The 25,101-nt window shown below is 34.8% G+C and overlaps 1 protein-coding gene across 2 annotated transcripts in view; it reads right to left on the reverse strand.

Moving 5' to 3' along the window:
• The window catches only part of EDIL3 (EGF like repeats and discoidin domains 3), a 425,477-nt gene that overhangs the window by 14,429 nt on the left and 385,947 nt on the right, over nt 1-25,101 (reverse strand). For both annotated transcript variants that reach the window (XM_047731177.1, XM_047731176.1), the window contains one exon: nt 11,487-11,642. In XM_047731177.1, the coding sequence (XP_047587133.1) occupies nt 11,487-11,642 (156 nt within the window). The remainder of the gene's footprint in view (nt 1-11,486; nt 11,643-25,101) is intronic.

Below are 25,101 nucleotides of genomic sequence, written 5' to 3' on the forward strand. Positions count from 1 at the left end.
TGGGTTCATCTGCTATTTTTAAAAAAATTATCTTTTAATCAGCTTTGTGTCTCAAATTATACCAGAAGCTTTAAAATGATAAGAAATGCATTGCCTCTATAAAAAGGGCCTGAAGGGGCTTAGTACAGATGTGTGCCTCAAGAGCCCATCGTACATATAAATACACTTTCTCTTTGAGACCCAACAAAAGGAAGTATATGCGAATCACTCTCCTAATGGGTCATTTTATAGGGTGTGGCAGATCCAGAAATCCTTTCATAGTTTCTCATAAATGTGGAACTATGACAGGTATCTTTTATCCTTTTTCAGATTTAAACTGTGAAAAAGCAGAAAAAGACTAGAATACTAATTCATTTTGTAAGTTAGAGACTTTAAATCACTCCACAGATTACAGCTAATGGTATGATGGTGGAAAGGCTTGCATGCCATGTAGAACTGATGTCCTTGAGGATTTTTTCACTTTCAAAATATATTACATTAAGCAGTCAAAATATTAGTTGTCTGGTAATTATCTAGACATGAAATGGGTTCATACTTTTTGCTGTGTTCTATCCAATGGTAAACATGTAGTTTCAGCAATCAGAATAATGACGTGCTCATTTTTGATGTGGGAAATAGAGACAGAAGAGAAATTATTAGATTTCCTTACTACCTACAGCCCACTGACAAGGCCCTGAAACAGGCAGAGTGACATTCCTCTAGGGACTCGACTGCCTTGATGTTGACACTTTGGTAAGGGCGAAAGGCAATCCTAACCCGAACTGACCCCTCTGCTCCCCATCCAGTAAGCCTACATTAACATATAAAAATTACTTTATAAATTTCCTTTATCTCTAAACCATCCAAGATACATGTTAGTAATCATCTGTCATGTATATGACCCACCCATATATATCGGAAGAGTCTTATGACTCGGTTTAATTAGACGGTAAGAAATGACCCTTTCCCAACAATAGCTAGCCCCCTCAAGATCCTGGAAACCTTGCTTCCAAATTTCTTTGAGACCTATGCTGTGCCTAACCCCCTCCCAACTTAAAAGTATATAATGGGCCACTCCTCATGACCCCTCATGACCTCTTTCAGCCCTTGGGTCCTGTCTCCATGCTTCAATAAAATCACATTTTTGCACCAAAGGTATCTTAAGAATTCTTTCTTGGCCATTGGCTTTGAACACTAATGTCTTTCCTACATCAGTTTTCATAATGGGAATGATAACTATTAGATTCACATTAAATAGGACTCTATTTCTTCCAATAAAAAATATTCAAAATTCTTCTCAGCTAAGTTCTCCTGTTTCAATCAGTTTCATCACTACCTTTTAATGAGTGATAACACACCTGAATTTTAAACAATTTATTAAGCTTTTTTAGCCTTGACCATTCTATTGGGGACCTGTCACTAATCAGTATTTTTAGTGTGTTAACCTTTCTAATTGATACCTAGGGTCAAAGTTGGGCTAACACTTGATGGTCCCTCATAGTCAAAATACAAGCATGACCTAAATAACAGAATGAGTAATTCCTTTCCTTTGAGGAATACTGTCATTATACAATTTTGTCTAATAATATGTAAGTCAAACATAAACATAAACATGAGAGGTTCATAATTTTCACTGGGGATATTTTTATTAATTTCTGATGAGTGATGTTGGATTAAGATGCAAAAATTAAGACATTAAAGTTTTTTTGGCCTTTGAGCATTGGGAAAAATAAGGCCATACATGTAATAATAATATGCAATAATAAAAAATTATTTTTAATGGACATTTTACTTTAATATCATGTTCTATAACATATTTCTTACGTTTTTCACACTTTCATTCATGCAGAAACATCTGTTAACTGGAAAAATTATATGGCTTCAAATTTTAAGGTAGCTTATCCAGTTTTCTGGAAACAAAGAACTTGAGTTTTTAGGATGGAAGATAATTAACACAAAGAAAAAAAAATATATATATATGCTTATCTCTCACTGCATCTCCCTGCATTGTTTGCTTTGTCTTCCTTGTTAAAAATAAACCCACAGGCCCCAAATGGCATCAGTTAGGTCAAGTCTACACTGGGGATTCTTAGTTAATCTAGTGCAATTTCAACCTCCCCCAGAAATGCAGTCTTCACTGGTCAGTCAGGAATTTTCTGATGGGCGCCAATGTGTCTACCACTGGGCTGTCTCCACGACCCCCCACTTCCGGAGGAAGATGAAGTAATCTTGCATGATAAAACAGACCCTTTGCTTTGACTCCTAAGGGGAAGCAGCCTTGCCTGCTGCAATCCTTTCATGCTACTCATGTTCTTACCCCACCCTCCCTCTATAAAAGCCTTCCATTTTGTACAACTCTCTGAGCCCCCTCCACTTGCTAGAAGGGGTGCCGCCTATCCATCAGTCATTTAATAAAGCCAATTAGATCTTCATATTCACTTGGTTGATTTTTTGTTATTCAACACCTTACACTTCTGTCTTACCTAGAATGATGTTTCATAGCATCTGCACTGAGATATTATCGGTCACTAAATAGGAGTCATAGCAGCAGGGATGTTTTTCTTCCCCCTCGCTCCCAACCCACCCCCAAACTGGTGAGTTTTATGGATTTTGTGTCTAATGCTTTGCTTGTTTTTCCATACTACCTCACAGTATATGTCCTTAGACCAGCACTCTGCTTTTGTTTTTCCTTTTAAATGAAGCAGATTAAAAATCCAAATGCCCTCTAAGAAATGTAATGGCTTCAATGGTCAAAATGAACCATCTATTTTCACTGCGTGTCTTTAATATTATAGAATGTGAAATAACGTATAAAGAATTTCTTTTTTTGCAACTTCAAAATTGATTCTCGAAGAAAGACAACCAGCTTTTTCTTGCTGTCTCCAAACAAACTGAAGGACTTCTTAATGAGCTCCTTAAGATCAATAGCTTCTGAGTGTTCCTGTGGCAAGTCTATCATTCCAGTTTATCCTTTTTCTCCAGCATTTAGCTAGTTACTGGATTCTATCATTGTAATTATTTAAGTTACTAACCCTCTTCCTGTTCACCTCCATCCCATAAGCCCCATTTCCTGGTCCTCCCTTCCTTTCCTCGTTGTAAACCATTTGCTCTCTATTCAGGAACAAACAACTTTGGGTAGGCAGGACACTTGGAGCTCATGTTAAACATGGAAATGGAAATACAGTCCTCCCTGTAGCTGACCTCTGCCCTTGTCTATTTGCATCTGGACTTGCATCCAGTCTTCTGCCCTGTTTCTGACCCCCAGTCCCCATGTCACAACTGCTTCTGATTGCTGAGTCCACGTCGTGTTGTTTTCTGTGCTCCTTAACAATGGCTACCGCACTGCCCACTGGTGAAATAAGCTGCTTTCTGAATTTAACCGTGATCAGTGGGTTGTTCTTTCCCATTCCAGCAGATCTAAGTCTGCAAGTGACTTTCACTTTGATAAATCAGTTCTTCTATACGAGGTTAGTTCTTGAGATATAGCCTTCTTGGTCAGAGGCCTTAGTAAAATTTACAGGGACTCTGTTCTATTTTTGTCAAAAGCATGAATTATACAAGGTCCATAGGGTATAACAGGAATTCCTTGAACTTTTTAGTTGGTATATGTAGATTATGGCAATAACTGAATGTTTTATTTACATGTTTTTACTAAGTATTTTGTTTCAGCCTGTTAACAATTTTCATTCAGTCTAGAGCACATCAGCCCCAAAGACTGCATTTTTTTCTTTTAATTTCTAGTTCTATGCATTTTTTTTTGTTTTGCGTTAAAAGTGGAATCATGACATTAACTATTATCTCTATCAACTCTTGGGGAGGGCTTTTTAATATAATTTAAAATTTAAAATGGTAAGCCCATCAATGAACTTTACATTCCACCAAAACAGAAATAGTCTCAGGAGGTGGCCTGAGTCTGAAAATCTAATAACATTGACATCTGTGTGAATATAGGTGATTGTGTATTCTTTATACCAACACATATCCCAGCCCGGTCCCATAATATTGAATTATGACAAGGAGGAAAGCAGATAAAATTCTAAATAACAGTTGATACCAGATGGTGTTTATTTAAATAACACCAACCTTATTTTTAGACAACGCTGAAACTGTAGAATTGTTTCCTTAACTTAGTTCCAATTAAGTCACTCACCAAATACCTACGTAAGTACCCTACAGTGACTACATAAAAATCCCTGGCACGTAGGGGCACGACTCATTTGCTGTTTTTGAATCTGAATGCTTTGTGTAGAGTCAATTAGATGTTGGAAACCAATTTCAGAAAAGCAGCATCTTTTCTTTCCCTTTCGCCTTATTTGAAAATAGTAACAAGACTGAGTGGATGAGACTAATGGTCTCCTTGTAAGATTGGGAGACTGTCCTTGATTCTGCAGCTCAGAAACCTGTGGCTGCTCCATCTTGAAAGATTCATTCATCCCCTTTCACTTCCTCCTGCTACAATCCTTCTCACCGAATGCCACTGGGGATTCCATTTATTTTACCTCCCAGGGGATTCCACAGGTTCCAAATTTCACACCCAGCTCAAATTTCAGAAGAGCAGCATGGCTTTTATTACTGAACTGACATCTCATCTGACCTCTGCCTCACAGAAGAGCTGGACTTCTGAGGCTCTGAATATTCAAATTTAATTTCAGCTACTCACAGTGCCAGCTTCAGCAGGAACGAAAGGATACCCTGCAGCATCTATAATTACGGATTAATTTGAATATATCCTCCAATGCAGATTATGAAGGCTTTGCTAATAAGGACTGGTGACGTTGCTGCCTTTTTTTTTTTTCCCCACATCGACATTGAGAAAGGAAAGGAAGTAGAGAAGAACCAGGAACTCTTTTTTTTTTTCCCTATTGCAGAATCATAGACTTTTATGAAATGAGCATAATTTAATATTATTATTATTTTACTTAGATAATTCTAAGCTTGTGCTACTTATTTCCTACAGCTATTTTATCAAATAATACACTTGGTAGGTTGTATTTTGAGTCTTCAAAATGAGCTGACTGATCAAAGTTTTTCTACCATTCTCAAGTTCCTTATTAGGCTGGGATTTCTTTGACCCACTGTCATATCAGCTTTCCCCCAGTACATCCACCACAGTAGACAATAACTGCCTCCAGAATAATATGTAATTGAATGAATATAAATGTCGCATCCTTCTAGATGCTTTTCTCCCTAATCTGTGTTCCTAACTGCTTAAATTTATTATTTAAATTTAAAATTTTTTTAAAGCTAATACATGTTTACTTGTTGGTATTCATGAGACAACTGGCAAATATGAAAATCTAAACTTACATCGGAGACATAGATTCATACTGACTTGTACCACTGACAAATTAGAGGCCAGCCAGTCCTAAAGAATTATCACACAATACGTTCCATTCTGACTAGAAAAATACAAAACTCCGATCAGTTTCAAAGACTTAAATTTGGTGCCAGTTAGAGTCATCTTTCCCACACGTGCTCATTATTCAAATTAGCTAGGGCTTCTGTAAACATTTATTCAAATTAGCTGAAGCCTCTGTAAACATTTAGATTCCCAGCTCATCTCTCTGAGAGTCAGAGGCAGGGCCCAGAAATGTGTATTTTTTAACAAGCTCCCCCATGAGTGTCAGGATCAGGCAATTTTGGTAACCACTGAATTAGAGTTCACCAAGATGTGGCAGGATCATTCTTGATGAATATGTGGCATCTTTAAGGACCCAATAAAATCTTACTGGAAACATAATTTTGGATTTTCTTTTATAGAAAATCCAGGGTGGGGGCGCCTGGGTTAAGCCTCTGCCTTCGGCTCAGGTCATGATCTCAGGGTCCTGGGATCGAGCCCTATCGGACTCTCTGCTCAGCAGGAAGCCTGCTTCTCCCTCTCTCTCTCTCTGCCTGCCTCTCTGCCTACTTGTGATCTATCATTTATTTTTGACATTTATTTATGTCAAATAAATAAAATCTTAAAAAAAAAAAGAAAATCCAAGGTGAAGCTGCAAATTTTTGATTTATGCTTTTAAAAAACCTGGACAATTTCAGGGAGGGAGGCAGACTATTACCAGCTTCTTTTTATTCCCCAAAGAAGAAAGCCCCCATGGTGTGAATTCAGGTTTATTTAAACACCATGACATTATGACTAATATATTGGATGAGAAAATCCATTTTCATTTCTAATTTTTCCATATAAGAACCCTTCCCGAAATTTATTATTGTTTTACTTTGGCTTATAGCCTTAAAAATTAAATACTGGAAGCGTCTGTCAAATTTTGCAATTTTCCTGCTAACTGCAGTAAAAAACAGCTCCAGGAGTATAAAACAAATGTCACTTTCATGAGAGCAAAGGAACATTTGACTTTCAAATAAAAAACGTATCTGAATCCATGGAGTAGAGAAATATAAGTCAGTTAAACCTTAGAAAATATTATAGACAAGAAAGGAAAAAATAAGAATGTGGAGATTGTGATGGTATCATCACATGCTCCATCATGAAAGATAGAATGTGGAGTTTTGTCAAAAAATAAAATGCTACAGTAAACTGGAATGCTTATAAAAGCTCTGGGAAGATAATGAGAAACTGACATTTCAATGAAGAGAACAGGAATGTATTTTTCTTTAATTGACTTTAGGTATTAACACACACACACACGCACACATATACACACATACGTATATACTGACACATACATTTAGACACACTCCAATGTACATTTATACTTTTTCCTTGGTGTTGCTTTCCTGAGGCTTATTCAGTTATGACTAATGAGAAACAAAAAGGGCATTCATACATTTTTTAAAAATTCAGCATTCATACATTTTTAGTATTTCATTTATACCACTTGCGGTAAACCTAGAAAATTGCTATTATTTTGAAATGGTTTTTCTGAAGTAATCTTGTTTCTGGATCTACAGCAGACTTTTATACCTACACCTCAAAAATCTATTAGAGCAAGCAGTCAATAAAAATGGAAAGATACAAAAAAGGAATCAGAAAATTTTGTTTGTAAATATTTCCTTTTGAAATGTACATACATAAAACATTTCACAAGCACACGCTTTGTGCCAAAACACTCAGTGCATTTATAATACTTGTGTGGCTGAAAGTTTGTAGTTTAATTTGCATTTGTAAAGACTGAAGGCTTTTTCCCTTATGGAAAGTAACCATGGAGAACAAGACACAAATAATATTAGGAATCAATAGGAAATGGCTTATTCAGAAAAGTTAATTGCTCAGTTGTGGAGGGCTTCTATAAAGAAGAAGAGCACACCTATGAAGAATATATAAAATTAGAGGTAAAATACCTAGTAAAAATAGTAACAATAACAAAGTACAACAATTATTTGGATATATATACATGTATATTATGATGGGTATATATATATATATATATATATATATATATATATATATATGCTATATTTCCAAGTGTTCAAAGAACTTTTGCTCTTCCTTCTTATACATAAAGTATTTCTTTATTGTAATAGTAATTGCTGTATTCTTATGTACAGTTTATTGGAATTTGTTGTTTTCTTCAGTAATAAATAGTAAACTTATCTAAGGCTTTTCTTCATCATAGTGAATTAGTTGTAATACCATAAACAAACTGGTTAAATTTAATTTTACAACTACCAGTTACATGGTCTAGGTTTAGCTGATTGTCATATTTATAATATTAAAATGGTTTAGTTCTTCAGACATTTTTATATTGGACAGATGACACTGATTTATTGTCTCACATAAGAATTCTGGCCTACATCCTTTTCACTGGGTATCAATTTACTCTCATGGTTGACCAACTTGCCTAGTGGGAGCCTATTTTTTTCTTTATGGTAAGACTTACTTGGGGAATGTCAAAATCAAGTGTTATAATAAATGTGGTTCCTAAGTACATGGATTTATAGCTAAGATCTATTTTGTGCTTCTAGAAGTAGGTTTCTGGGGCTCCGCATTAATTTGAAGGTAGATGAGTAAGTTTAAATATATGCTACAAATCCTACAGAAATCACTGCAATTAAAAAAAAAAAAAGTTATAGCAAATAAGTCAACAACAAAAAAACCCTGACTGGAATCATTAAAAAAATTCTATTAATCCAAAAGAAGACAGAAAAATAGAAAAAAAAAATGGAAAAGATGCAACAAGTAGGAAAATAAACAGAAAGATGACAGATTTAAAGCCAATTATAAACAATATTCACATTAAATATAAATGGTTTAAATGCTCTGATTAAAAAGCAGAGATAGCAGGATTGGAAAAAAAAGAGACCCAACTATATGCTGCATAGAAGAAATATATTTCTTTCTTTCTTTCTTTTTTTTTTTTTTAAAGAAATGTATTTCAAATATAAGGTAAAATGGGTTAAAAGTAAAAGGATGAAAAAAACACACACCAACATAGCAATAATCAAAAGAAAGCTGAAGTACTTCTACTTATACCAGCAAAGCAGTTTTCAGATCAAAAAATATTTCTAGGGATAAAGATGGTCATTTTCTAATCACAAAGGAGCTATCTGATCAAGTGGAAGTTATGGCCCTAACTGATCATGGATCTTTTAGAAGAGCTTCAAAATACATCAAGTAAACACTGATATAACTGCAAGAAGGAATCGGGAATACCAAAATTATAGTTGGAGATTTCCACATTGCTTTCTCCATAGTTGATAATATAAGTAGATAGAAAATCAGTAAGGATATAGAAAATCTTGGTCAACTTGACAAAAATTTTACATGCATTTCAAACAAAGATAATGAAATAAAATGCAGTAATATGCAAATGTCTCATCTATTATTAAGGGAAAAATTTAAAAGTTATTCATATAATCATGAAATATAATCATGAAATCACACGCTCAATGTAAATAGAGACAAAAAAGTATTTCATCAGGGGGCCTGGGTGGTTCAGTGGGTTAAGCCTTTGCCTTTGGCTTGGGTCATGATCCCAGGGTCCTGGGATAGAGCTCTGCATTGGGCTCTTGGCTCAGCAGGGAGCCTGCTTCCCCCCCCCCCAACCTCTGCCTGCCTCTCTGCCTACTTGTGATCTCTGTCTGTCAAATAAATAAATAAATCTTAAAAAAAAAAAAAAAAAGGCAAGGGAGCCTGGTTCCCTTTCCCCCTCTGCCTGCCTCTCTGCCTACTGTGATCTCTCTCTCTGTGTCAAATACATAAAATCTTAAAAAAGAAAGTATTTCATCAGTACAATAATTTAATCATATTTTTCTTTATACTTCTTTCCTAAATCAATCTATATAAGGATTTTGCTAATTACAGATATGCTTTTTTAAAAAAAAAATTTTATTTATTTATTTTGGGGGGGTGAGGGGCAGAGGGAGAGGGAAGGAGAATTTCAAGTTGACTCCCCACTGAGTAAGGAGCCCCTTGTAGGGCTCAGTTCCACGACCCTGAGATCATGACCTGAGCCAAAACTAAGAGCTGGATAATCAACTGACTGAGCCATCCAGACGCCTTTGTGAGTATTAACACATGGATAATGGATGAGAATATTTATCTGTCTTAAAATTAATTTCAAGAGCTATATAATTTGTGGAGTTTAAAAAGCTTCATTTTATGGAATATATTTTCATTCCCTATGCATCAGAATCCCTACTGTAACAAAGTGAAAGGTAGTAGCTGAAACAATTATTTGCCATAAATCACAGCAGGTATTTTTCTATAGCTCACAAATACATTTAAAGACGGTTTTACAAAAAACCCTATATTCATTCAATCTAAGAGGCTATTGATTAGAAATCATGCCATTATTTTAGGTTCTTCTAGAAAATAATAAATGCTTCCAATTTAATTGTGACATTGTAAGATACAACAGTTTCTGAGATGTTAAAATATAAAGTGTGTGTATTGTGTGTGTGTGTGTGTATGTGTGTGTGTGTTCTGAGATGTTAAGTGAATGTACCCTGAGATGCAAAATGGGTGTGTTCTGAGATGTTAAAAGGTAAATAGTATGGATTTTATAATCTAAACCTAAATACATGTCTCCCCTAAAGTGAATTTTATGTGACCTGAATTCAGATTCTGTTGACCCACTGGAATAGCCATTCCAGGCTCAGTACTGCTGGGAAAATGTATCAATTCTCTGTCTTGAATATTTGAAAAAGAAAGATACTCCTATGGTGCTTGTGTGGCTCAGTTAGTTAAGTGTCCGCTTTCGGCTCAGGTCATAGTCTCAGAGTCCTGGGATTGAGTCCCACATTGGGCTCCCTGCTCAGTGGGGAGTCTGCTTCTCCCTCTGCCTCTCTCCTCCTCAAGTTCTCTTTCTCGCTCTCTCAAATAAATAATAAATAAAATCTTAAAAAAAATAAAAAAGCAAGATATTCTCAACTTTCTACTGGTTAATAATATGAGAAGAGTAAGGGAATGAAAGGGCTACATAAAATGGAAGAAGTCATTATTAACTCAGAAATACTTAACATATTATAGTTTCCCCCCAGATCTTGGAAATAAGATACTTGTTTCTGTTATGTCTTTAGAAAGTTAGAGTTCTTTGCACAAACACTCTAAGGGATTAGTGAGTTTTAATTTCATTGGTCCAACTGAGGCTACACTTTAACATCTGAATGAGTTAGTGATTGATATGGAGACTGAGCACTTCCATTTTCCAGGGCCCTACAGAAATTCAGACCAGGAGATACTATGGAAAGATGTTTAAAATGGTAAGAACTTTTGGAAAAAACAGACAAATATAGTGTAGAACTGTACGGTGCAATAATATATATCTACTACTATAATATTAAAATAGTTACACAGGTCAAAAAATTTAACAAACCTATGAATTAAAACAGAATCAAGGAAAGTGAGCAGAGAATCAACCTATGTTTTAATTTTGATAGACCAGTGTAATAGTTAAAATTTGTCCATTTCTAAAATTCCCAGTTGACAAAATAATCAAGGAAATATATAATTAAAACATCTTTTAGTTAATTTTTGAATTATTTTTCTGCCAAGGAACATTTTTTTCTAATATCAGTAATGTTTTTCAGTAGCAAAATTAGGGGCACCTGGGTAACACAGCTGGCTGAGTGTCCGACTTGGTTTCAGCTCAGGTCATGATATCAGGATCATGAGATCAAGCCCTGTGTTGGGCTCCATGGTCATGGAGGAGTCAGCCTGAGATTGTCTCCCTCTCCCTCCCTGTCTAACCCTTACCCAACTCTCTTTATAAAGACAGAGCATGTGTGCTCTTTCTAAAATCAAATAAATAAAAAAATCTTTTTAAAAAGTAAAATTAATAGTGGCAAGTATTCAAACAGTAACTATTTACATGTACTTTATGATAAATTATTCAAGCTTCTATTAGGTTTATAAAATATAAACAAATTTTACTTAGCTGGATCTTAGATAACTGATAATATGGAAAATGTTAAAACTTTTATTTAACATTATTTTTCAGTTGTATATAGCCATTATGTTTAATACTTAAGTATAAGTAGTTCATTCAGTCAAACTTGAATTCAGTTTGGTACTCCATTTCTGCCTGTTCTAAACCATTCAGATCACTTACCTTATCTTTTCTTTGCTTTTCATCCTGGTATACAGTCCAGTGTTCTCCATCATTGCTGTAAGCTAGTTTGTAGGAGCCTACGAACTGTACATGACCAAAATCTTTAGCTCCTTGTGTAATGATGCCAGTTACTTTGGTAGGGACCAGAAGGTCCACCTAAAAAAAAAGAAAAGATTTAATTTAAATGCCACAATAGAGTCCATTATAAATTTTCAAGTCTCTTGAATTCAGAAGATTAAGTAACATACATGCTAAAGCCAAAAATACACTGATTATTTGAATATTGAAACTGATGATTGAGTCTCTTATTGGCTTATAACTTTGATTTTGCTGCTGGATAAGTTTAGTTGAATAACTATTTTGACCATTTTAAAATAAAGTGATGGTCATTTCAGCCTACCAATCAATTTTATAATAAACTGATATATCTAGCCGTGCAGTTTTGTGCAACTAAGATAGCACAGAGCTGGCAAGGCTGACCTTCTTGAAATGATTATTATCTTCCACAGCTAGTGCTTGTAATTCAATTTGCTGACTTTACTGGTCAATTCAATAATAATAAAAATAAAACTATACTTGTGTACACATTAGGAATAAAAATGATATATGTATCACAGTTAAACATTAAATAAAAGCCAACATTATCCTCATGAATTTTAATCAGCTCAGAATATAGAATTGAGTAATAGTAATTGTTGTCCAATGAAAATCTCTTTCAGAAAAGTACAATCCTAAAAATGTTGAGGAGGAAGTCAGGCATTCTTCAAAAATGAAGACGGATTAAAGTATGCATCCATGACCTGTGGGATCTGTGCTCATGAGGTGTTTGATCCTATGAAATGTACTTATAAAACCTTAAGACCCATGATTACCTGGTGAGCATTAAATTAATCAAGATGTAATTGAAACGCAAAAGATAGGATTAATATTTATGAAAAAAGTGTACACAACACTGAAAATTTAGTATATTCTTCTTTGTTCTCTAATTCATGAAGCTTTTCTTCTTAGGATGTGAATTTTAAAAAATTATAGGAATCTTTGTTTTCCCTGCAGACAATTCTTATAAGACCTTTACCTTGAGGTTTATTGATGTTCCTTGATCTACAGCTTCCTCTCTCCTTCCACAATAGCTACCTACTTCCTCTTTTACTTCCTATGACTAATTGTCCTGCTTACATCCTTGATCTTATCATCTTTCGCTGTCATGATCCCATGTGTGACCTTGGTGGCCTTCAACCACTATGTCCTTTTGTTTCTATTTCAGGTTCTCCATCCTGTGCAATGTATGTAGCCACAAATAGACAGTCATGGGTCAGATACAGTACATGAATGAAAAGAGAGCTACGGAGAATGCATTGAATAGACCATATTTAATTACTGCATTTAGATGCTCTTTAATAAAGATATGAAAAAAATTCCCAATGTTTCACAGCCTAGGGATATTTATTTAAAAAGTCATAGGGGCTTTTCAGCACTTTTTGGGACATTCTTTAGTTAGAGAGTTTGGATTCAAACTGGATAATGGATTAAGACAGAAAACTACCTTTAATGAGTTATTAAAACATTTTAGAAATTTTATCAAAAACTAGAAATACTTCTGCTTTTGCTATTTCCTAAACATGTATTATAGCATCTAAAATACCTTACCTGTCCCACAGAGATGCAAGATGGCAAAATTATAATACCTGGGAAGGAAACTGTTGCTACCTCATAGGAACTATACTGAGTGCTTTCTTTTGTCCTCACTGAATCCTCTCAACAGCCCTGTACAGCCTTTGAGATGAGGAAACAGATGCCCAATATAGCATAATGTGTGCTCTAAAGATAAATAGCGAGTAAAGGGAGGACGCTAGATTCAAATCCACCTTTCTGATTCAAAGTTCCACCATACATTTAAATTCTCACTGAATGATTTCTTTCCATTCTTTGTGACTATTTCAGAAATTTCTGAAAAATCACAAAGCTTCCTCGCCATACTCATCAAATTTATAGCAACTCTAAGCCCCAGTCCAAGCCAATCCTGGCTTTACAATATTGGAAGAGCCCTGTGTTTTAACATGAATTTCATCTCTGTTCTTCCCTTGCCCAGAGTTAAAAATATGCATTGCTTTTGTTGTCCTAAATCCAAATATAATTGCGCAGAGACACCTAGGCATAGACACTGCTCTTCAAAATGCTCTTAATGTTGCTGACACTCAGCGGGCAAAAAACCTTACAGTATTCTGAGTCACTGCATTACCATCCACACTACAAACACACAGAAACTCAAACTGTCACCAAGAATATGAGCACTTCTAAGCCTGGATTCTTTATAGTCCCTAAACGTCTATGAGTCTTTAGCTAAGATGATGCAATGAAGAATCTTATAGCATATCTCTTTTTCTGTGCTATTTCTTAAACTTAGCTGGGTTTCCTGCTGGGTGGAGATGTTTTCTCCTTAAGTTGTATGTCTTGGCTCTTTCTAACAGATATGTTTTTCTCCCACTCTAACTGCTCCCCTTCTCCAGCTTTTTTTTTTTTGAAACTAGAAATGTTTTTCTTTTTTGTTCCAGTTAAGTCAACTTCTCTACTTAAATAGTCAGCAATCTGTTTCAAGCTGGATTTTGTCCTAAAATTTGCTACATTTAACTTAGAATACCAGGCCTAAGAAAACCTCTCTTAGTGTAAAAATAATCAGCATCCCACACTTAACACGAAACTCCTGCAATAGGACATGGACAGATCTGTCTGGGACACAGTCACAGATGTGTCACTCTCATGTTCACAATGACTCCAGAAAGCTCATTCTTCTAGATCTATGCTTACCATTGGCTCATAAGTACTTTGCCTTCTTATAGATCTTCTGAGTTAAAGTTGTACTGCAAACATGTTTGACAAAAATGCCTTCAGCTGTTGTAGACAGACCCTTACCTCCCAAGGTTTGGCTTGAATACAGCAGGTCATTTAGGGTACTGAGCTGGCGTATGGGTAGATATTTGGCTCAGTGCACTGCGCTTCATGCCTGGATCTGTATTAAATGTGGCTTACATATAACAGTCCCTCAATAAAGGTTTTGCCGGATTGAACTAAAACTACTTCCTAAGTATGTTTCATGGCTAAGGATGCCATAAGGTACCATCACAGAAAATGCCAGCTGTCTTCCCCTTGTTTTTCTACATTGTGTAACATCACTGGTCAAGGAAACACAATGTCCCAGTGGTGTCAAACAGCTTTTACTGGGAAAGGCAACAAGTTAAAAATCATCTCCAATCTTCTGATACTGACAGTCAATCTTTTGGAGAAAAGCTGGATGGTCTGGGTTCCCCAAATGGCTCTGCCCTTACTGACTCTATGCCCTTAGGCAGGCTACTTGACTTCTCCACATCTCATTTTCCTCATCTGAAAAATGAAGATAACAATCCTCATAGGATTTTATGAGGATTAGATGAATTAATATTTACTAAGTGTGTAAAACAACATACAAACTATAGTAAGGGCTTTATAAGAATTTGATGAGAATAAAACAATAAATAAATCTGGGGGAATAATCCATTATCAGTCTCAGCATGTTATTAGAAAAATAAATATAGAATCAGGGAAATGGCCTGATTGTCCTAGAAGCAACTTCTGGATCATAGTATATTTTGGTCAGCTTCTCAGGTTGTATACAAAGATAGTCATTTCATCTTTACTTAAAGTAGAGAGAATTAGAAGCAGTGAAATTCCCATTTATGGGTGAAATGGCTTACCAAAAATAATATAATTTTATGGAGTTTTGTACATCCTCATTTGAGTATTAAGATTATATTGGGGCGCCTGGATGGCTCAATGGGTTAAAGCCTCTGCCTTTGGCTCAGGTCATGATCTCGGGGTCCTGGGATCGAGACCTGCATTGGGCTCTCTGCTTAATAGGGAGCCTGCTTCCTCCTCTCTCTCTGCCTACTTGTGATCTCTGTTCGCCAAATAAATAAATAAAATCTTAAAAAAAAAAAGATTATATTACAATAGGGAAATGGTTCCAAAATAATACTAACAGAGGGAATTAGATTCCAAATTATAGTGAGTGATTAATTTTCCTTTAATTATATGAGTAAAAAAAGGATGCATATACAAAAAGGCTCAAATGATATGTGAGTAAAGAAAGAAGTATTGCATGAGGGTTATGTAGGAATATAACTCTTTTGTTGTAAAATGTCCTGTAATGTTTTAGTGAAGCATAATTATTTTTAGAGTGTCTAACTTAGAAAAACTATAGAACAACTAAGAGCATCTGTTTGAGAAAGGTCAAGATAAATGACATTTCAGATGTCTGCATCATACCCTAACAGATGGCTTCCTGGAAGGGCAGACTAGGAAAGTCAGCTGATTTTCACAGAGATGTACTTAAAAGGGTGAAGAAAATGAAAAGTGATACAGATATACAAGTGCGCAAGAAAAGTGAAAAGACAAGAAAAAGACCCAAGAGATTTATCACTGAAATATGCAACACAGCTGCATCTAAAATGCTCTAGAGTTTGCCTTTCTGTTATTGGTTATTTTGAATGACATATTTTATAATTTCACAGAGCTTTGTAAAATTAACTCACTGAACATAAGTAATTTTGAAGCTAATATAATTATATGGCATTTAAAAATGAAATTATGGGTAAAATGTTTAGATAACATTTTGGTTTTAGTAAAGAATTTTTTTTACCATAACATTACATAATACAACTGTATGTAATTCTAGGTCCATTGAAGGCACATCATTCACTGTTCTCGGTATTGGAACAATATTTTTGGTTATCAGATGTTGGTAACACTTTTAGTGCATATTTGTAGGCCAGCTAGTTAATATGATGAACTCAATATGAAATATTATCCAGCTCCTATATCTGATACAATCTAGTAGCTCTAAGGTTACACATTCAGTATTCATAAATACTATATCCTATATACTCATTTTGCCACTTATTATTGCTCTCCTCCTCCCTGTACTTGAAAAAGTTTAAGTTTCTAATAATATTTTAAAATATTTATTATAGCAATTACTTTTTCCATATTGAAGTTTACAGCTATGAGAACTAATAGAAAAAATTATACCATGAAATAACCTTTCAAAGGATAGAGGGACTTTTCTGTTTCATTGGTGTTTTATAGTATGCCTTTTATGTATAAAACCACACATAACCCATGCCTGGGGCCACAAACATGCTTTATAAGCTTAGGTGATCATTCAGGAGTATGTTTTGCAGGACACCTGGCATAGAGTAGACATTCCAAATATCTAGGTATCATCTTCCCTGGATTCAAAATTGAGATAATTCTGTATTTAGCAATTACCTGCAATTATAACATGAACAAAGCTCCAGGTCAACTGATCTATACCCTATGAATGCTGTCAGCTCATGACTGCTAACTTTTTAAAAGAGATTATTTAGAATCATGCAGTAGTTCAACTGCATGTTTTAACTGAGGATGAGAGATAGCATGGTAACTATGTACAATTTATGTTTAATAATTTTGTTTTATCTTAATAATCTTGCTCATGGAAGTAATACATGCTACAAAGAAAAATCGAGAAATACAGAAAGAGGAGAAAGCAACTCTGTCTCACTATCAGATACAATCAATGCTTTTTATCCGCCCTAAGCATGGGTTTTTAGGCAAATTTGATGTACTTGGCATTTGACTGGCTACCAGGTCTGGTTGCACTTTTGGTCTGCATTTGCAGGTCAATTAGTTCATTCTTTTTCCCACTTAGTATTTCATCAGTAATTCTCTATGTAAACAAACTATTTTTTAAGACTTTCTTTTTGCCCTAACACACCATGTTAAAGCTTTGCTGCAATCAATTATTTACTATAAAACATTTACTCCTCCCTGTGCCCTCAATTTTTCTCTATTAAAATTGATATTCTCCAAAAATCCTAGTCTTTTAATTTGGCCACATATCTCACTTACATAGGATAAATTCACAGAATTAGGGTTATTTGGTGAAAGGATGCGAAAAATAGATTCATTTTCTAAAGATATATAATAAACACTCATTGTGAAAATTTCAGGTGGTGAAAGAGAGAGAAGGAATTCAGATAACATAAGCTATAACGTGATTATCCAGAGTTAATTCTGGTTGACCTCTTGATATTAATATTTGTAGATAGTTATTCCCATATATCTTCATAAAAATAAACTCACAGTATACATGTTGCTTTATAACTTGCATTTTTCATTTACTATGGGTATTTTTACATACAAATAATATTGTGTAATGGCTGTGTCACATTATTATGGATACAAGAATGAATATGAAAATTATTTAACCAGTCCCCTATTGACATTCTTTTAATTTGTTTCCAATTCCTTTTCTTCAGTAAAAAGCTAGAATGAACTCCCATGTTCATATCTTTGCTTGTTGGTGCAACTATTGCTTTATTGGCATAAAAGACCTGTCATCTGAAATGTGCTATAAATTGTTTCCCTTGTCTCTAGAACAATTATACATTTGCATCTACAGTATATGATAATTTTTTCTCTACATACTAATCCCGTTTTATAAAATTTTACATTTTGATAGTTTTAAAGATGGCATTTTTACATTTAATGCATTCTTTATTAGCTATTAGATTAAAGATTTTCTTGTTGGCTTTAAGAATTATTTATTTATATGTAACATCAATATCGGCTTCTGTTATAGTCATTGCATCTTTTCCTAATTTGCTATGTCATTTAATTTTATATTTGACACAGAAGTTTCAAATTTTCCTATACTCAAATCTACTGATCATTCCCTTTGTGATTGCATATTTTCGTATGCTTAAGAAAAACTGTCTACCTAATTAAATCAGTTAAATCTGATCTACATGTTTTCCTATAATTTCCTATGGGTTTTCCATTTATGTTTTCTTTCAACTTCTAAACCATCTTGGCTTTATGGATATATATGACGTGACAAAAACTTCATACCTAACTTTTCATAAGAATGTAATTTTCTCAATAGTTCTTCTCAAATAATCTAGTTCTATTTTGTTGGTTTGTTTTTTCTCTCTACCTGGATGATAGTTACAAGGTTTGTTTTTTGTTTTTGAAATTGACACTAGTAATAACAGTTGTCATCATCACATACCACGATATATCTTGGTGAGAGTCTCTTTTGTTGCTTTTGGATGGAATCAAGTGAGTCTGAGTCCATTGAAACTGTAGACTAGTTTCTGGGAGAGGAAGCTATGGTCGAAAGGTTTTCTTGTTTTATAGTTTAAAATGTTGCTTCTTCTTCTTTTAGTTTCTCCCAAAGAAGGTCAGTTATCCAAAGATGGGCTTTTTCTCTGCTTCTGATTTTTCTTGTTTATATTATTTTCTTGCTCACAATTTTCATTTTTAAATTATTCTCCTTTGCATTCTCAAGAGTTTCTCCATTTTGTCCTTAATATTACAAATTTTATTTTATTTATTTAATTAACTAATTAATTAATTAATTTATTTATTTTATTTGACAGAGAGATCACAAGCAGGCAGAGAGGCAGGCAGAGAGAGAGGAGGAAGCAGGCTCCCCTAGAGAGCAGAGAGCCTGATGCGGGGCTCGATCCCAGGACTCCGAGATCATGACCTGAGCCGAAGGCAGCGGCTCAACCCACTGAGCCACCCAGGTGCCCCACAAATTTTATTTTTGATAATGCAATTTCTAATACTAGATTTTAAAATTTCCTTGAAATGCATTATTATTAAGATACGTCCTTCATCTCAGCATTCATCTCATCCTATTATTCACAGAGAAAATTCCTTTAAATATATTCTAGTAATCCATTGTTTTGATAGAAAATTTTCTTTTATAGTTTCTCTTCATACCTTTAGAATAATTTCTGTCCTTCTGTTGTTCTAGATATTAAAAAATTAGCCCTATATCATCTTGTTTTATTGTCCTTTATTTGAACACAGAGAGGACAGTCCTGATGTCTGCCCAGCACACTGGTCACAAGGGTCCCCCTTTTACCTCTCACCACCTATTAGGCAGGTGTGGGAATTCCCTTTCTGATCCTCAGATATGAACGTTGCCTTATCCTTGTTACCAATGCCCAGCAGACATTTAGGCTGAACACCTCAGTCTGAAGAGATAAGCCTCTCCTACTCTTGCTGTTTTTCCTCTGAATATAGGAAGGATAATTTTTCTTGATAACACAAAATCCAATGTACTCTCTTGTCAAATGTAAAATTACAGGGGCAGGCAACTTGGTTTTTGTTATCCATCACATACCTGGTCCACATAAGGTGTTTCAATAAATACGCAGCGAATGAATGGTTTCTTATTTAGGATTCAATGGGCTAACATGTAGTCAACATGAATTCCACTCCACTTTGTCAGGTCTGTATACCAGGGCAAATGGGTGTGATGGGACATGGCCACAGCACACAGTTTCTGGTTGTAGTACAGTGACTGTTGGGCCCTCCAGACCTCAGGGCAGGTTCTGGGTCTTGACCGCCACTGGTCTGATTTAATGTTGGCATCCACACACTGTAGTTACAGGAGACTGCCCAGGGCCTGGAAAATCATCGACTGACATACATTTGTATGCGTACTTTGTGGATGAGGGAATGGTATCAAAGGTTGCTGCAGAAGTTGAATGAGTTAAAATGATTGAAGTGATCTCCTCAAAGCTCAACATAGGAACAGTCAAAATCAGGCTTGCTTCTCTCAGCTCCAGAGGAACCTTCCAAATGTAGTTCTCAGGAAAATGTTGGAGAAAATTCAACCAGGCTTCACTAAAGCTCTGTGTGTAAATGAAAGTCCATCTATCAAGATTTTTCTCATTAAATCTCAAACAAGTTTAAAAGACAAAAGAACCAAAATTATAAATATGTTAGTATTAATAAAATATAAAGACTGACTCTGGGGCGCCTGGTTGGCTCAGTGGGTTAAGGCCTCTGCCTTCGGCTCAGGTCATGATCCCAGGGTCCTGGGATCGAGCCCCGCATCGGGCTCTCTGCTCAGCGGGGAGCCTGCTTCCCTCTCTCTCTCTGCCTGCCTCTCTGCCTGCTTGTGATCTCTGTCTGTCAAATAAATAAATAAAATCTTTAAAAAAAAAAAGACTGACTCTAATGACCTTTTATTGATTTACTTAAATTATGACATATAAAGGGAAATTAAGGTGACACTCTCTTTTTTTAATGAGTAGACCAATCTAAAAATCTATACATATTTTATTTTTTGAATTGTTTTGCAAATAATATCCTCAAACAGTTAGTTAGAAGTAATTAAAATAAAAAAAATGAAGTAACTAAAATGGACATCAAGTTAACAGGTAAGCTCTTACCTGTTTCTCCAAATTCTACGATAGAAAGAAAAAAAAAAGAAGTTTGAGGAAAACTATAAAACTTAGAAAATTCCTAGGGAAAAGAATCATACTTTTCTCATTGGGTTATTGGAAGTGATTTTCTGCTGAGTTCACCAAAAATAAGATCACCCTGAGAGAGTAGAATTAACATATCTTTATGTACCTTTCAAGCCTGATTTTGATTAGGCTGGGAACTTTGGCTTATTCCATGAATAAAAATTCATGGCAATGGCTAATTGAATTAGTCTGCAATTGATAGGGTCATTATTAATGGGTGAATGAAGACATAATAGAAGACTTTGATCAGAGAGCATAATGATATCCAATAAATATTGTTCAGATATTTTAATCAGAGCAGTGCCAAAGCCTAAATGAAGTAGAAAATAAAGAAAACTACTGGCAAATGATTTGCATGTAGTTTAAAGAACGAGAACACAACTTTTAAATAGGAACTGAAGTAGTTTGTTATTTAGTGCTTTCTGAAAGCCCAGTAAGAGGGGAACCTAGATAAAAGTTGTGCCAGCATCTTTTATAAAGCTAAAGATTCCCTGAACTGGCAATCAGACTTGCAGGCCCTTCAGTAGCCAGTATGTGGTTGACTGTTCACCTGAAAAAGCTGCTTCAGTATATTTCTTTGGCAAGTGCTTTACTAAATATTACCAAAGGCATTTATATTTCATATAATCATTACATATTCCAGAGACTGCCATTTACAAATACAAAACACCTATACTCAAATACGTATTGATATGTAAATTTACACAACACTTCTTGTTTTGTGACAAATAAATAAAAATCAGGTGAACTAGGAAAATAAATCCCCCACAAATTATACTGCAACAGCAAATCACACTGCGTATCTTAAATATTACGAGGCACTCGAAAGGTAGGAAAGTTGACAGGACACATAATCTATTTTTATGTACCACGCTTGCTGGAGGCGCTATGCATTTTAGGCAGATACAAAACTTTGCTGTTCCCACAATTTATAAATCATCTGTAGAGACTTGTGCATGAGTTTGTTGCATCAGACCAGTTGAGTCTCAATACTACATTTTTTTTCAGTCTTCACATACGCACATTACATGGTGAGTGATTTTTAGGCTTAAACATCATCTATGCCAAGAGAACTAACTTTTCCCCACCTTGTCCTTACAAAAGGAAGTGGAAAGGGGCATGGCATCTCAGGAATCAGATATGAAGTAAAAGCTTCAGACTGCTTTGGGGAAAATGGACCATCAATGTCAACAGCAGGAAAACAGCCCAGGTCAGCGTTGCTCTGAAGTGACTGGAGGGGAAAAAGGGAGGGCTATGGCTCAACAGGAAGACCTGCCTGGAGATTACGGGGTTAAGAGCCACTGACACAGAAAGTCAACTGCCCTAAAGGGTGGTTTTTTAAATAAAAAAGATCTTTTGTCCAAAGGACAGAATATACACATAGTGTGGATAAAAAGGATACAAATTATTTCCATTCAAATGCCTGGTCAGTAACACTGTCAGCATTTTATTTGTGTAAAAAGGACAAGCCTGGCTCGGGAGGATCTGGCAGGGCTATCTAGTCCATCAGTACACCAGGGCCCACACACTAATTATAGTTTTAAAGAGCCTCATTGAAAGCCCTGGTTATAGATTTCCTCATTGAATACCCATAAAACCAACGTGTTTTATTTATCTACAGTAAAAATATCTTCTCTGTATTCTGCCACTGTTATTGATGTTAATTTCCCTTTGTTTTGTTCCCGAGTAGAAATAAGGAGCAGCTGAATTCTTGAAACTCCAATTTCTTCCAGCCTCTCTTTTAGGTCCCAACATTAATTTCCCATTTATTCCCTTTAATATACGGTCCAAGGTCTTTTGAGCTTATTAAGTGGTAAAATAGAAAACTGGGTGCTGGATGCTGATAAAATCTAAGCATTACCTGATGAACATATTTTAATTAGCTTCCATCATGCACTGTGGCTTGGATATATTTATAATAAAGCCCCAAATAGGTATATGCCTAACAGTTATAATGTCATGGCTTGACTATTGGGTATATAGCTTTTGTAAAATATGTCCTTCTTGATTGCCTGTGAACAATAAGATGCTAATACTTTCCTTCTTTCAAGAAGTAGCTCTATATTTAAGGGACTCTCGTATATACACTTGTCTCAGAACAAGAGCTCATTTCTTTGTGCAATCAGCTCCAATCTCATATTTTTAAAATCACATTCTTTAAAACTATTCATGCACTATATTTTTCTATTTGCAAAATAGCTCATAAACCACAGTTTTAAATTAGGTATGGAATTAATAAATCACTTGGAACAAACTCATTATATCAAGTTTATTTAATTTTTTTTTTTTTAATTTGTATTCAAGAGCTTAAAACTCTCGAGGTTATAGCTCACTTCACTAAAGGATCACTTACAGATTTAAATGAAGAATTTCATGAGACACTCCTACTGTTGTGGTTAAACATCTTTAGAGTAATTGTCTTTGATATCCCATCTGAGACTTCAGTCACCAAACTGCTGACATTTTTAACATAATTTGAAAAAAAAAATCAGAAGTGAAATAAACAGAAAGTAGAGGCAAAATTCCCTCTTATTTGATATTGTAATCGCTTAAGGATCCTAAAATCCAAAAGATATTTTAGTGACATTCAAACACTGATTTAAAGAAAAGAGGAATCATGTAAAAATTATTGGATAGAATGACAGTAAAAGCAATGACAGTAAAAGTTTTAGAAAACTATTTACAATGGAATCAATCAGCTTGTAATCAAAACAGAAACAAAAATTTTAAAAAATTCATCTTCATAAATAACTCAAAGATTTGTCTCTTGATCTTGTGGCTTGCCGTACCCAAAGAGGTATTTCAACATGTCTTTCTCATTACCAAGAAATCTGGTACATTTTAAGAAATGCTGAAATATCTGTTAGTTTAGGAATCAGAATATATACTTCGACACATCTGTATGTTAGACAGAATTACCATAGGTCCAATGCAAACAACTTTTTAAAGTCTTCCCTTTCAAGATACTTAGGACAGAGGTCACACATACAATTTGCTACCTTTTTAATACCCTAAAAAATAAAAATCGTCTAAAAAGTCATGACTGTGTAATGCATTCTCTCCAGTTCTTTTGTAATATTTTCTTTAAAAAAAGTAACAGCAAGTGATATAAACAGTCATGTAGACATTATGCTTTAGGAGCAAGAAATGTCACCATTGTTGGGGAGATTGAAAGGTTAACTATGAAGAATAATTCTGAAATAATGTATTCTTTTGAAAACCTTCAGGTCAAAACAACAAATGTGGTTATATTTTCAAGATGGAAACTATAATTTAATCCAGCAGTAGGGGTGCCTAGGTGGCTCAGTCAGTTAAGCTTCTGTTTTTGGCTCAGGTCAGGATCCCTGTGTCCTGGGATCAGCCCTGGGTAGGGCTCCCTGCTCATTGGGGGGTCTGCTTCTCCCTCTCCCTCTGCCCCTCCCCATTGCTTGTGCTCACTCTCTCTGTCTCTCTCTCCCCCTCTCTCTCAGGTAAATAAATAAAATCTTCAAAAAATAAAGTAAAATAATGCAACAGGGAAACCCAGATATTAAGAATGTGTCTAACATTTCCACACTGAGAATGTTTTTGATAAAGCTTTTTTTTGGTAGAGATGTTTTATGAGATTAAGAACTTCATTTTCATTATGAATTTGTTTCAGAATTTAAAAGTCATACATAGGTATTTAATTTTATTAAATTATATGTCTGTTTAGATTGAGATGGCCATATAGATTTCTCCTTTAATTAATTAAAATCTAACAAATGGCCTCCAAACCAACACCCAGACAACACTGGAACTATAACAGTAACAATACCTATTGGCATACTTTCCATGGTCTTCCTGCTTTTCTTAACCATGGTTTACGTAATCCTACTTATTGTTACGTCCTTGCTTTTTGAAACTCAGCTTTATTAGATATGAGTGGACCTGTAAACAATAATTAGTTTTAAGTTGTTTTTAAAATTTATTAAAAAAGTATCATATAGCAATTTCTGGGACTTGCTTTTTTCATTCAATATTATAGTACTAAAACTCATTTACATGTTTGTTTATAGTTATGTATTTATTTTTACTGCTGTGTAATATCCCATGTGTACATAATAAGGCAACAAGACCCATTCTATGTCACAAGTATTTGATTATTTCCAATTTTAGCTTTTTTTAAAAAAAAAAAAGCTTAAAAAAACAATTTAGCTTTTAAAAATATCTCCTGGTATATATATTCAAAAATTTTTTTGCAATTATGTACCTAGGAGTAGAATTTTTCAGTTGTAGAGTATATGAATGTG

The sequence above is a fragment of the Lutra lutra genome, chromosome 5 (assembly GCF_902655055.1).
Source record: "Lutra lutra chromosome 5, mLutLut1.2, whole genome shotgun sequence".
Taxonomy (NCBI): domain Eukaryota; kingdom Metazoa; phylum Chordata; class Mammalia; order Carnivora; family Mustelidae; genus Lutra; species Lutra lutra.